The sequence below is a fragment of the Vulpes lagopus genome, chromosome 12 (genome assembly GCF_018345385.1).
Source record: "Vulpes lagopus strain Blue_001 chromosome 12, ASM1834538v1, whole genome shotgun sequence".
In the NCBI taxonomy this organism is placed as follows: Eukaryota; Metazoa; Chordata; class Mammalia; order Carnivora; family Canidae; genus Vulpes; species Vulpes lagopus.
In genome coordinates, this window is record NC_054835.1 from 56598184 (window position 1) to 56610618 (window position 12435).

The window sequence follows — 12435 nt, forward strand, 5'->3', positions numbered from 1 at the left end:
TTCCCTGGCCGCCTGCCTCCTTGGGGCCAAGTCCAGGTTCAGGGTGGGGTGCGCACCCCCGCCCCCCCAGCGCAGGGAAGGCGAGGCGGGCACGCAGGAGGAAACTAGGCTTTTCTAAGGCTTCCACCAGAGGAAACGTAGCATCTCGGGACGGGGGAAAATGAAAGACTTTGGAAGTCGCCAGGAATTTGACTGTGAGCTGGTTTCCAAGAGGCTAAGTTAAGCTTCTCCAAGTGGATATTAAAAAGGAGCAGCAGGCCTGGCGGCGGGGCTGGAGGGGGTGGAGAGAAGCCTCCGGAAGCCGCACGCCGCACCTCTGGAGCCCCGTGCACAAAGCCCAGACGGCGGTCCGGCCGGGCCGGGGCCGCGGGAGGAGCTGCTGCGGGAGGCTCGCGGCCCACGTCCCACGTCCGGCCCCCGCCCCGCCTCCGCGCCTCTCGGCTCTGCCTCGGGTCCCTTCTCCCTCCGGGTTCCAAGAGACAATGCTACTTCAGTTTGGGGCACAAACATATGATCAGCACATGGAAATGTGGTAATTTGGATGCATTCGTGATTGCAACAGATTGAAGAAATTAGACCAGACAAAGAGTGTTTTTGGAGGAGGAGGAGGAGGAGGAGGCAGAAAGAGGGAGGGCGTCGGGGGTGAGAAGGGGAGGACGCCTCTGGAAAGGGGGACGCCGGGACCGCCTGCTGCTAAATATATCCGTAGTAATGGAGAGAGACCGGATCACAGGTAGGCCACTCGCTGCCCCCTCCCCTAACCCAGAGTCCCGGCCCCGCTTCGGGAAGTCAGCGCCCGGGGTCACTCTGATTCATTCCTGTGCACATATTTCTTTCCCTCGCGACTGTGCTGAGGTCGTGGGACGCCGCGTTCCCAGAGCTGAGCTTCACCAAGTCTGGCTTTTATTGAAACCCTGCTCTCCCTCCGGGGCTCCTCTCTCTCCTTCCCCAGCCGGCCACTTCTGCATCTGTAGGCTGCGACCGTTGGCGCCCGGGCTCCGGGAAGGGGTGGGGTGGGGGGGACCCGCGGCTGGCGCCCTCGTCTGGGGTGGCGGCATTTGGGCCGCTACTTGGTTTGTTTGTCCACCGTGTGGTTAGTGTTTCTGCTGCCAGCCAAAGTCCAGTCTTCAAGGCCGCCTCGGTCTCCTCCCTGAAATAGCATTTCGGTGCCTTCCCAGGAGTTGATTGCAGGGGTGGAGCTCTCCCGGTGCTCAGAGGAGACGTGCAAACGTGTGCGCGCGCGCGTGTGTTGTGTGTGTGTCGTGTGCCCATGCATGGCATTCAGAGCTTGGCCCGTTGGGGACATTAACCAAGGCGAATGCCCTTGGGGCCAGCGGTGTCACTGGGGTCCTTGCTCACCTGGGAACCCGACAGTGGGGAGGGGGAGTGACGATCTTCTAGGGTCACCGAGGGACCCCATGGGCCGGAAAGATGAGCAGACATGGACTCCGCTCAGAACCTGGAGCAGAATCGCGTTTTAAAACGTCTCAGTGTCTCAGTGTCACGTCAGGCCACGGAGTGAGGGCAGATGGCCTGTCCTTGGGCCCTCGGGGTCTGAACCAGGGATCCCTGCTCCCCCTGGGGGTCCAGCCCTTCGTAGACGGGCCGCTGTCACCGGCAGCCCCCACGGAGCGGGCACAGAGCCATCAGGGTGGCGCGAGAGCCAACCCCAAGGAGGCAGCTCTGCCTTGAGTCATCTGGGTCAGAGGCTCTCTGTCCCTCCGCTGGCCGTGGCCGCGTCGTGTCTGACATCTCAAGTGGCTGCGTCGCGTCTGACATCTCAAGTCCCCGTCGTCACAGTGCCTCCTGCTCACGGTGTGCCCCCAGGGGGACCGGTACGCCGGGCAGGCCTGGGGCACCCCAGGGCTTCGGCTGCTCTGGGCTGACCCCTGGGCCCTGGTGAAGCTCACAATGTTACCCTACAAGAGCCACAGCCCCGCGTGTGTTGCCTCCACTGTGCGTGTCGGGGGCTCCCCAGGAACGGGTGGCCCGTCCCAGAGCTCCTCCTTGTCTGCTGTTGCAGGGGGCGATCAGATCGTGATGTGCTATCAGGGCCGATGGGGCAGCCGCTGGGAGGAGAGCCGCTGGCCGGCCGTGCGCACACGTGTGTGTGCCTGAGTGTGCGTGTGCGCACGCGTGCGCTGCTGATCGGCCACGGGAGGAGGGGCAGCCGTGGAGACCGGTGGCGGCTCAGGGACTGGGGCCGACAGGGGCTGTGGGGCCGGGGCAGGGACAGGGCCTGACAGGTCACTTCACCCGCCTGGCTTGCAGGGCCCCGCGGGGCCGTGGGTCCAGCCTTCGTTTTACAGATGACCGCGCCATGGCCGGGTGGGTGACCCCAGGAGAGGCGAGAGCCGGGGAGGAGACCCTTGGGAAGTGACAGCCCCTTCGGAACCTTCTGGGCCAGCCAGGCCCCAGGAGCTTTCCGTGAACTGAACTAAACTGCCTTTGGAGACGGTCAGCTGGGCACCTTTCCGGCCACGCCAGGCGCCCCCGCCCTGGGCTGGGACTGCCCGTGAGGGACAGAAAGGGGACTTTCTCTCAGGATGTGCCTGAGATGAAATTCCCATAAGGATGCGTTGTCACTAAAAATTACTTATTTCTTTCAAAGCTCAGTTAGAAAGTGGTTACAGATGGGAAGGGCAGTGGGAATCCTCGGGCCCTTTCCCGACACGCTCCCCAGCCCTGCTCAGATCTTGACCTTGGTCCTTAATTATAGCTGCGCTCCTAATCAGCACCCCCGCTCCCCAGGGAAGCGAGTTCCGTCCGCCCACCCCGTGGCCCCGGGCCTCGGTGTCCTAGCCTGGAGCGTGAAGGGGTTGGACCGGCGTGGCCCAAGCCGGTGGGCTTCTGAGCCTGTCCTGGAGGGGAGGTGTCCCCGGAGGCTCCTTCCTTCTCGCAGGCACGTCCCCTTGTGTCGCCCTAAGGCGGCTGTGACCGCTGCCTCGGGCCCCGCCCGTGCTGGCGCAGAGCTGGGGCTGGGGGCCAGGGTGCCCCGCCCGACCTGCCAGACGGGGGTGCCGCTGCCCGTGCCCCCGCTGGGCTGGCGTCTGCGGTGTGTCTGTCCGGTCCTGTCCCGGAGCAGTTGCTGGGGAGGGGACGGGGGCTTGGGGCAGGTGCAGGCAGCCACAGGACCCTTCCGTCTGCTCGCTCCTTCTCTTGGCAGCACTGGGCTCCTGCCCCGTCCGTGGGTCCGGGGCCTGGGGTCCCCTTCGGCCGTGGGGTGGCCCCGGCCCTCTCAGAGGCACCCCCCTGCCCCCATGGCCCGGGGAAGATGCCGGAGGGCTTGTCAGCAGGGCAGGGATGAGTCATGGAGCAGGGACTGGCCGTGGAGACACAGAAGGCCGCGCCTTCCAGCCAAGGGTCGGGTTTTTTCCCTTGTTCTGGACTGGCTTTGTGGCTTTTACAAATTAAGCAGTTTTATCTTGTTCCAAGTGCTTGTATTTCAGCAGGGAGAGAATCTCCAAGAAGGGAACTTTCGACTGGGGAGCTGTTACTTAGCTCAGCTGGGCCTCGGGGGAGGGGGGTGGGGGTGGGAACGGGCCTCTCTCGGGTGACTTGCAGGCAGGGAATGTGGCAGCTCTCTGCTGCGCCGGGGACGTTGCTGTGGGGTCCTAGGAGGGCCGCTGCCCCTGGCTGGCCGGCGTCTGCCCGACCCAGTGAGGCACGGAGCGCTCGTCTGCTCTTCTCGGGGCGTCCACGGTCGTGGGGGGGGGCAGGGAGCTGGACACCCCTCACCTGTCCCTGCTTGTCTCTGAGTCCCCCGGGCACGTCTCACCCCGGTCCTGGACGGGCAGGTCACAAGCTGCCTGGACCTGCCTTGTCCTCTCTCACTTTATTTCCCTCGTCGCCAAGACAAGGGGAGTGGCCAGGAGCCTTCCTGGCTTAGTTTCTTAGGGCTCTGACCTGGTCCCTGGAGTAGTTTCTTAGGGCTGCTGAGACCAAGGGCCACGGACTGGGCGGCTTAGCAACAGTGCTTGACTCTTAAAGTTCTGGAGGCTGGAAGTACAAATTCCAGGTGTCGGCAGGGCTGGTTCCTGGAGGCCTGAGGGGGGCGTTGTTGCCCTGTACCTCTCTCCCGGCTTCTGGGGGCTGCCCGCCATCCCCGGTGATCCGCGGCCTGTAGGAGCGTCACCCAGTCTCCGCCTGCCGTCATGGAACCTTCCGTGTCCCCAATCTCTGCTGCTTCTCTCTTATGTGGACACTCATCAGTGGATTTGGGGCCCCCTGGAGAATCCAGGATGACTGCCTCTCAAGACCCTTAACTTAATCATGCCTGCAAGACCCTATTTCCAAATAGGACTATGATCCAGGGTTCTAGGTGAGCAAGTGTTTTTTGGGGGGTTGGGGTGGGGGAGCACCATTCAAATACTCCCCCCTCCCCAGTTCAGGCCCGATGTGTCCTACATGCACAGAATGATTCCATGCCCCAGGTTCCTCCTTGTCCTACTCTGGACCTTGGGGTGTGGGGGCCACTAGCCTTTTTCCCTGGTGCCTGGTGGCATGTGGGGAGCTCAGCCTCGTGCGGAATCCAAGAGCCGGCCGGGAGACTGCCCTGCTTCCCTTCCACGCGGCTTCCTCCCTGGAGCTCCCCTGTCCCGCGTGCAGCTGTCCCGGGCCGTTTGCCACAGCCAAGCCGTGCTGCAGGGGCCTGGGATCCCCGAGATCCTGAACTCTTTTTAAAAACTGTGGTAAAATAGGCACACCATAAAAAATTGCCGTTTTAACAATTTTGGGGTATACGGTTTAGTGGCATGAATGACTACACTCATGGGGGCGCCTGGGGGGCTCAGTCAGTTAAGCAGCTGCCTTCGTCTCAGGTCATGATCCTGCGGTCCTGGGATCGAGTCCCACATCGGGCTCCCTGCTCAGTGGGGCGTCTGCTTCTCCTTCTGCTTGTGCTCTCTCCCTCTCTCTCTCAAATACATAAGTAAAATATTAAAAAAAAAAAATACACTCACATAGTTGTGCCGCCAGCCGTGTATCTGCAGAACTTCTTCACCTTCCAGAGTGAAACTCTGTCCCCATGAAACATCAACTTTCCGTTCTCCCTCTCCTCTGCCCTTGGCCGCCGGCATCCTACTTTCCGTGTCTCTGGGGTTGGACTGTTCCAGGTACCTCACAGAAGTGCAGTCCTGCGCTATTTGTCCTTCCTGGCTTATTGGTTCATCCGTGTCATAGCAGGTGTCAGGGTTTCTTTTCTTTTCTTTTTTTTTTTTTCAAAGATTTTATATATTTATTCATAAGAGACCCAGAGAGAGAGGCAGAGACACTGGCAGAGGGAGAAGCAGGCTCCTTGCAGGGAGCCCGATGTGGGACTTGATCCTAGGACCCCGGGATCACGCCCTGAGCCAAAGGTAGATGCTCAGCCGCTGAGCCACCCAGGGGCCCCAGGTGTCAGAGTTTCCTTCCTACTTTGAGGCAGAAGGAGAGTCCATCATCTGGAGAGACCACATTGTGTTTCTTCTTTTGTCTCTGGAGAGACATTTGGGTGGTTGTTCTGCCTTTTGGCTTTTGTGACAACTCCTGCTATGAACACGGGTGTGCGGGTATCTGCCCGAGACCCTGCTCCCAGACGTGCCGGCTACATGCCCAGAAGCGGCGTTACTGGATCAGGTGCAGTTTTTAGTTTTGGTGGGAAGCTCCGTGCCGCCTGCCCAGTGGCTGCAGCATTTCCCATTCCCGCCAGCAGGGCACGAGGGTTCCGGTCACCCGCACCCTCACCGACACTTGCTGTTTTATTTGCTTATTTCGTTTTCATGGACACCAGCCATCCCAGCGAGGGCGAAGTGGGGTCACGTTGTGGTTTTGCCGCGCACTTCTCTAAACGGCGAGAGATGGTGAACGCCTTTTCCTGGGCTTGTTGGCATCTGTGTGTCTTTGGGGGAAATGTTTCTTCAACCCCTCTGCCAAGTTTTTGTTTTATTTTTATTTTTTATTTTTTTCTCTGCCAAGTTTTTAATTGGGTCGTTTGTGTTTCATCGTCGGTGGTAGGAGTTCTTTACATACCCCGCATGTCAGTCCGTTATCTGATCCGTGATTGGCAAGCTGCTTCTCCCACTTTACTATTTTTTCTTTTGTTGCTCTGCTTTTGGTGTCATTCCCCTTGTCACAGAGCTTTTCCCCTGAGATTTTTTTCTTAAGTGTCGTAGAGTTTTGACTCTGGCATTTAGGCCTTAGATCCATTTTGAGTTAATTTCTGTATATGGTGTGAGGTAGGGATCCCGATTCAGTCTTCTGCTCTCACGCCCAGGCTGGCTCCTCTGGGTGGCAGGGAGTGGGGAAACCCTGGGCTGGCCCAGGCCTTGAATCCCTCAGCTCTGGCCTGGAACATAGCTGGACATGTGCTGTGCCCGGGGAAGCCCAGACCGGGCCCTTCTGGGCTGACAGTGGAGGCCGGCCTGGGATGTCACCTTGACTGTCTGTGTGTCAGAGTGTGGGGCTCCGCATCCAGTGGTCTGTCCTCGTGCTCTTCTTTTTCTTTTTTAATTTTTATTTATTCATGAGAGACACACGGAGAGAGAGGCAGAGACAGGCAGAGGGAGAAGCAGGCTCCCCCCAGGAACCCCGACGCGGGACTCGATCCCAGGACCCCAAGGTCGTACCCTGAGCTGAAGGCAGATGTTCAACCACTGAGCCACCCAGGTGCCTGTCCCTGTGCTCTTCCCAGGAAGCCTCCTCCACCCATACTCTCCTGCTCGGCTTCTGCCCCCTGCTCAGAGTTGGTCATCCCTCTCGTCTTCCCTTCCATTCCGACGGAAACTTCTGTGCGGATTCCGCTGACAGGGTCGGTTGTGGACTCAGAACCCCTTTTGAGCTGGGCATGTGACCGGGCAAAGGGCAGTGTAGGGCCTGAAAGAGCAACTGGGGAGATTTTGTCCCAGCAAGTGGCCTGCACTGGGATGGCCGTCTCGGCCACAGCCTGAAGTCCGGGCAGATAGTGCGGATTTCAGCTCCTGGTGAACACTTCTGCCTTTAGACCTTTAGGTCCTCCTTCCTTTTCTTCTTTTTTCTTTTTCCTTTTTCTTCAAACAAATGAGGAAACAATGACGAGCAAAGCTGAGTAAACAAAGCAACACGCCCCTGGGAAATGAATGAAGCGGCACCAGCTCTAAAATTTTGCTATAAAAACGGCCTGTTGGGGATCCCTGGGTGGCTCAGCGGTTTGGCACCTGCCTTTGGCCCAGGGCGTGATCCTGGAGTCCCGGGATCGAGTCCTGTGTTGGGCTCCCGGCATGGAGCCTGCTTCTCCCTCTGCCTGTGTCTCTGCCTCTCTCTCTATGTCTATCATAAATAAATAAATAAATAAATAAATAAATAAATAAATAAATAAATAATCTTAAAAAAAAAAACAGCCTGCTTTGCGGCTGGGTGGATCTGCGGGAGCCCGTGGGTGTGTCGGGGCTGCAGGGCTTGGTGGGGGCAGGACCCCGCACGCCCCGTGCTCCTCTCCTGCCTTCCCGCCGCCTCCCACCAGACCCGCAGCAGTCTGTTCTGCTTTGAGTTCACCTCCTGCCAGGCCGTAGCGGGGCTGCCGATGGCGGGACCATCCCACTCAGGTTGGTCCCGTGCGCAATTCGAGTATTTTTTGAGGTCCCGCAAGGTGCAGGCGCTCACCTCGGTTCTTGGCCTGGAGGAGCAAGGAGGATGCAGCCCTTGCTCCCTCGGGACTCTGTCTGAACTAGACGTCAAGCAGCTAGCCGATAAGCACGTGGGTAGATGATTCTAGACGCAGCCTAGAACAGGTGATGTGATCATTGCCATGTGCGCATGTCTGTGGGTGTGTGTTAGGGAATTAGCGGATGCCCTTCCCGAGGAGGCGACACTGAGCTGCAACCTGCATGACCAGAAGGACCCGACCCGACCAGGCCAATGTCCAAAGGAAGAGCTTCCAGGCAAAGAAAACAATATGCAAAGGTCCTGAGGTCGGATCATCAAGGCAACGGGTGGGGGTGGGACTGGGGCTGGGTCTGGTCCACTGGGGAGGCCTGCTGGGTGCCCCGTGGAGGGGGCCTCAGGCCTGGGGTGCCCAGTGGCTGCTGAGTCACTGTGGGAGGCCCGGAGGGGAAGCAGGGAGGCCTGGAGGGGAGGAGGATGCCATTGTCACTTTTTTGCAGCGGGAGAGGGAGGGCCTCTGGTTGTGGGTGGACCCGGGGGGTCGGCAAGGCTGCAGGTGCGCTGCCCTGGCGTCCAGCCCTGCCCTGGCGGCTGCTGACTTTAGGGAGGCCTGTCCCATCTGAACTGGGAGGATGCCAGCTGGGCGTCTGCTTGGCCAACCAGCGGGGAGGGGAGGCTGAGGCCGCCTGAGGCCTGGGAAGGGGACCCCGAGCGGGGAGCCTCCGGAGCAAATGCGGTGTGGGGGACGCAGCTCACGCCTTCATGTCCCACAAGGTCCTGAGTCTCCGGCAGAGTCGCTTTGAACGCTGATGTGACCCCACGTGCCCATCAAGGGATTGACACCCCCTCCTGCTGGTGTGGACTGAGCTCCTGTGCGTCCAGTCACCTCGCAATGGCTGGCAAGGGGCATGAAGATTCAAGGGCCTCTTTCGTAGGATGGCGGATGGCAGGTGCCTTTGTGCCCCCGGCCCACGCAGGGGACGTTTTGGGCCCGGCCTTGCTTGCTACTGATTGTGCTCCCTGAGCACCTATGGGACACCTGGTGGGGGCGCACAGGCGTGATTGTGGGGTGCAAAGGCTCACCCAGGCCGGAGACCTCACAATCCCGTGGCCTCGCTTCAGGCCCGCGCCCCTCTCTGGCCCCCCGACCATGCGCCCAGCCAGCCCACCAGGGTCCCCGTGCCCTGGCCAGGTGGCGTTTCCTTTCAAGGATGCAGGGCTCTCGGCCATGGTGCTGTGTGAGACAACAGAGGATGCTGTTACCTGGTAACAAGCAAAGATGTGGGGGCTGGAGGGGGCGGTGGGCTGGGGGCTTGGGCCGCTCCTCTGTGCTGTGTGTTTAAGGGTGGCGGGGTGGGGGGGTACTCCAGGAATGCCCTGCAGCCCCCCTCCCGCCCCCGCCCCCGCCCCAGCTTGCAGCTCTCTGGGGAGGAGGGGACACAGAGGGGCCTGGGTTCTGGAGACCTGCCTGGTGGGTGCATGGGTGCCCTCATGGCTCAGTGAGGGGCGGGGTGGGGCCTGGGGAGGGAGGGGGCCGCACAGCAGGAGGGGGGAGAGGGACTGGGCTGCAGGAAGCTTTTCGCCCAGAAGGTGGCAGCACAGGCCGCCGAGAGCCCGGCCCTGCCGGGTTCCATCCTCCCGGTATCTTGGGGAAGAGGCTGCGGGGGTGTTACTTCCCCTTCCCCTTGCGGCTCCTGCAGGCCCGGCCACCCGGTGGCGGGTGGCGGTGGCAGAGTGGGAGTCACCTCGAGGCCCTGGAGGCCCCAGCGCGGGAGCGAGGACTCCCTCCTACACTGGCTGTGGCCTCCGAGCTTTGGGGGCTTCAGCGGAGCCTGCTACATCCTTCTTCTTCCCTATTTTTGGTGGATGTGTCTCTGTCTCTTAAACTTTCCCAGCTTGTTACTGTGAAAAATCTCCAAGACACAGCAAAGAGGAGAGAATTCTAGTGCTAACCCCCCCATACGTCCATCACCCCCATGTGATGCACCTTTCGCTCTCCTGGCTGCAACTCACGTCCGTCCCTCCATCTGCCCACAGCCTGTGTGATTTGGGGGACCCCTTTTCAGAATAAGCTGCTGCTATCTGTGTGGATTATCCTGCAAACACTTCAGCTTGCATCTCATTAGCTAGAGTCCAGTATTTGTTTTCTTCTTTTTCTTTGAGATAAAACGTGTACGTGCCACGAAACTCCCCAGATCTTGAGCATTGTCCCTCTGAGTCTGGACACAGACTTACACTGTGCCTCCCAACCCCTATCGGGGTACAGAGCATCACCCCCATCCCTGCTCCTTGACAGGCGGTTCCTGCCTCCACCTTCCTAGGGGCAGCCAAAACTCAGGTTTTTCCCTCTATAGATTAATTTTGCCAGTTTGCGTGGGTTTTTTTTTTTTTTTTAGATGTATCTGTGTTTCCGCCAGCACCAGTAGTTTGTCCCATGATTGCTGAGTGGTCTTCATTTCATGTTTCCAGTGGAGACTCTTATGAATAAGATGCTGCTGTGAGTATTCTTTTCTTTAAAGATTTTTTAAAAAAATATTTTATTTATTCATGAGAGACACACAGAGAGAGAGGCAGAGACACAGCAGACGGAGAAGCAGGCTCCCTGTGGGGAGCCCGATGCAGGACTCGATCCCAGGACCCCAGGATCACGCCCTGAGCCAAAGGCAGATGCTCAAGCACAGGTGCCCCAAAGGATATATATATTTTTTAATTTTAAGTAATCTCCATACCCAACGTGGGGCTCGAATGCACGACCCTGAGATCAAGAGTCGCACGCTCCGCCAACTGAGCCAGCCGGGCATCCCTGCTATGAGCATTCTTTTTTTTTTTTTTTTTAAGATTTATTTATTTACTTATGAGAGAGAGAGAGAGAGAGAGTTGCAGAGACACAGGAGGAGAGAGAAGCAGGCTCCATGCCAGGAGCCCAGTGTGGGACTCGATCGCGGGACTCCAGGATTGCGCCCTGGGCCAAAGGCAGGCGCTAAACCGCTGCGCCACCCAGGGATCCCCTGCTATGAGCATTCGTATACGGTGGTGCATGTATGGACATACGCTGCCATCTGTCTTGTGTAAATACCAAGTAGAATTTTTGGACCAGAGGGTAGGTGGGTATGGGTTTACTTTGACAAGAAACGGCCAGATCTTTTCCTAAAGTGGCCATGCCATCTTACACGTACCATGTCCTCGCCGGCGTTTGGTGCTGTCTCTCTTTATGATTCCCTCCTTCTGGTGGGTGTGTAGCGGCATCTCATTTCAGGCTTCCATTTGCATTTTCCTGATGACTAATGCTGGCGAGCACATTTTCATTTGCTTACTGGGGACTCGTCTACTTTTCCTTTGTGAAGGGTCTTTTCAGATCCGTTGCCCATTTTCAAAGTAGGCTGCTTGACTTTTATTCTTTCTGGATGCTGGTCTTTTGTCAGATGCATATATTGGAAATATTCTTTTCCGGCCCTGTGGCCCACATATTCATTTCTTAGTGTGGTTATCTTTGGATGAGCAAAAGTTTGTCATTTTAATTTTGATGAAATCTGATTTAACAGACTGCTTTTCCTTTGTGGTCACCGCTTTCTGCAAACTTTATAAGAACCTTTGCCTGCTCCCACGTGGCACAGAGTGTCTCAGTGGTTTTTTTCTAGAAGCTTTATGATTATAGCTTTTATGTTAGGTTTTACAAATCATCTTTTGTGTAATGAGGTAGGGGGTTAAGGTTCAGTATGTTGGGTTTTGCTTGCTGCTTTGTTTTTTCAGTATGGACACCCAGTCGTTCTAGCACCATTTGTTGAAAAGACATCGCAGAACCTTGGCACCTTTGTTGGAAATCCATTGAATTTGTATATGTGGTTCTATTTCTGGAGTCTATCACATTGTACTGATATTTTGTCTATTCTCTGGCCAGTACCACACTGTTTTGATTAATGTGGCTTCATAATAAGCTTTGACATAAGCTCTCCCAATATATCTAAAACATTGCTTTACGTGTTCTTTTTATTTATTTATTTTTTAAGATTTTATTTTATTTTTTAATATATTTTTTATTTTTGTATATTTTTTTATTGGAGTTCGATTTGCCAACATATAGTATATAAGATTTTATTTTTGAGTGATCTCTACACCCAATATGAGGCTTGAACTCACAACCCAAAGATCAAGAGTCCCGTGCTCTACCGACTGAGTCCACAAGATGCCCCTAGACACTCTTGGCCTTTTAAATTTCCTTATAAATTTTAGAAGTAGAGAGTCAACCATTTTATTTTTTGGTGCCGTTGTAATTTGAGTATATATTTTAAAAATTTCATTTCCAGTTGTTTGTTGCTTGTATATAAAATGCAATTGGTTTTTTTTAATGCAATTGGTTTTTATATATAAACCTTATATCCTGTGAACTTGTCAGAGTCATTTTTTTATCCTAGTACTTGTTTTATTTATTTATTTCTGATCTTGATGCTTTTAATTATCTTTTCTTGCCATATTACATGAGCTGGAACTGCCAGTACAATATTGAATAGAAGTCAGTAGACATCCTTGTCTTGTGCTGGAACGTAGGATGTTAAGTATAGATTTTCCAAATATGCTCTTCGTCAGATTGAGGAGATTCCTTTCTCTCGCCCTAATCTGCTGGAGTTTTTAACATGAATGGATATTGACTTTGACAAATACTTTTTCTGTATCTATTGAAATGATCATTATTTTCTCCTTTGTTCTACTAATAGGGTGAGTTATAATGATTGATTTTTGAGTATTAAACCAAGCTTGGATTCCTGGAATAACTCCCATATGGTGATGATATGTAATCCTTTTTATATATTGCCAGATTTG

The 12435-nt window shown here is 55.8% G+C and overlaps 1 protein-coding gene across 2 annotated transcripts in view; it reads left to right on the plus strand.

Moving 5' to 3' along the window:
- Positions 1 to 12435, plus strand: part of SEPTIN9 (septin 9) — a 143604-nt gene that overhangs the window by 24110 nt on the left and 107059 nt on the right. The window contains exon 1 of one of the 2 annotated variants that reach the window (XM_041723920.1): positions 65 to 733. The exons of the other annotated variant lie outside the window; for it this stretch is intronic. Within the exon in view, the coding sequence (XP_041579854.1) occupies positions 712 to 733 (22 nt within the window). The 5' untranslated portion in view covers positions 65 to 711. Of the gene's footprint in view, positions 1 to 64; positions 734 to 12435 lie in introns of those variants that run through there. 2 annotated transcript variants of the gene reach the window in all.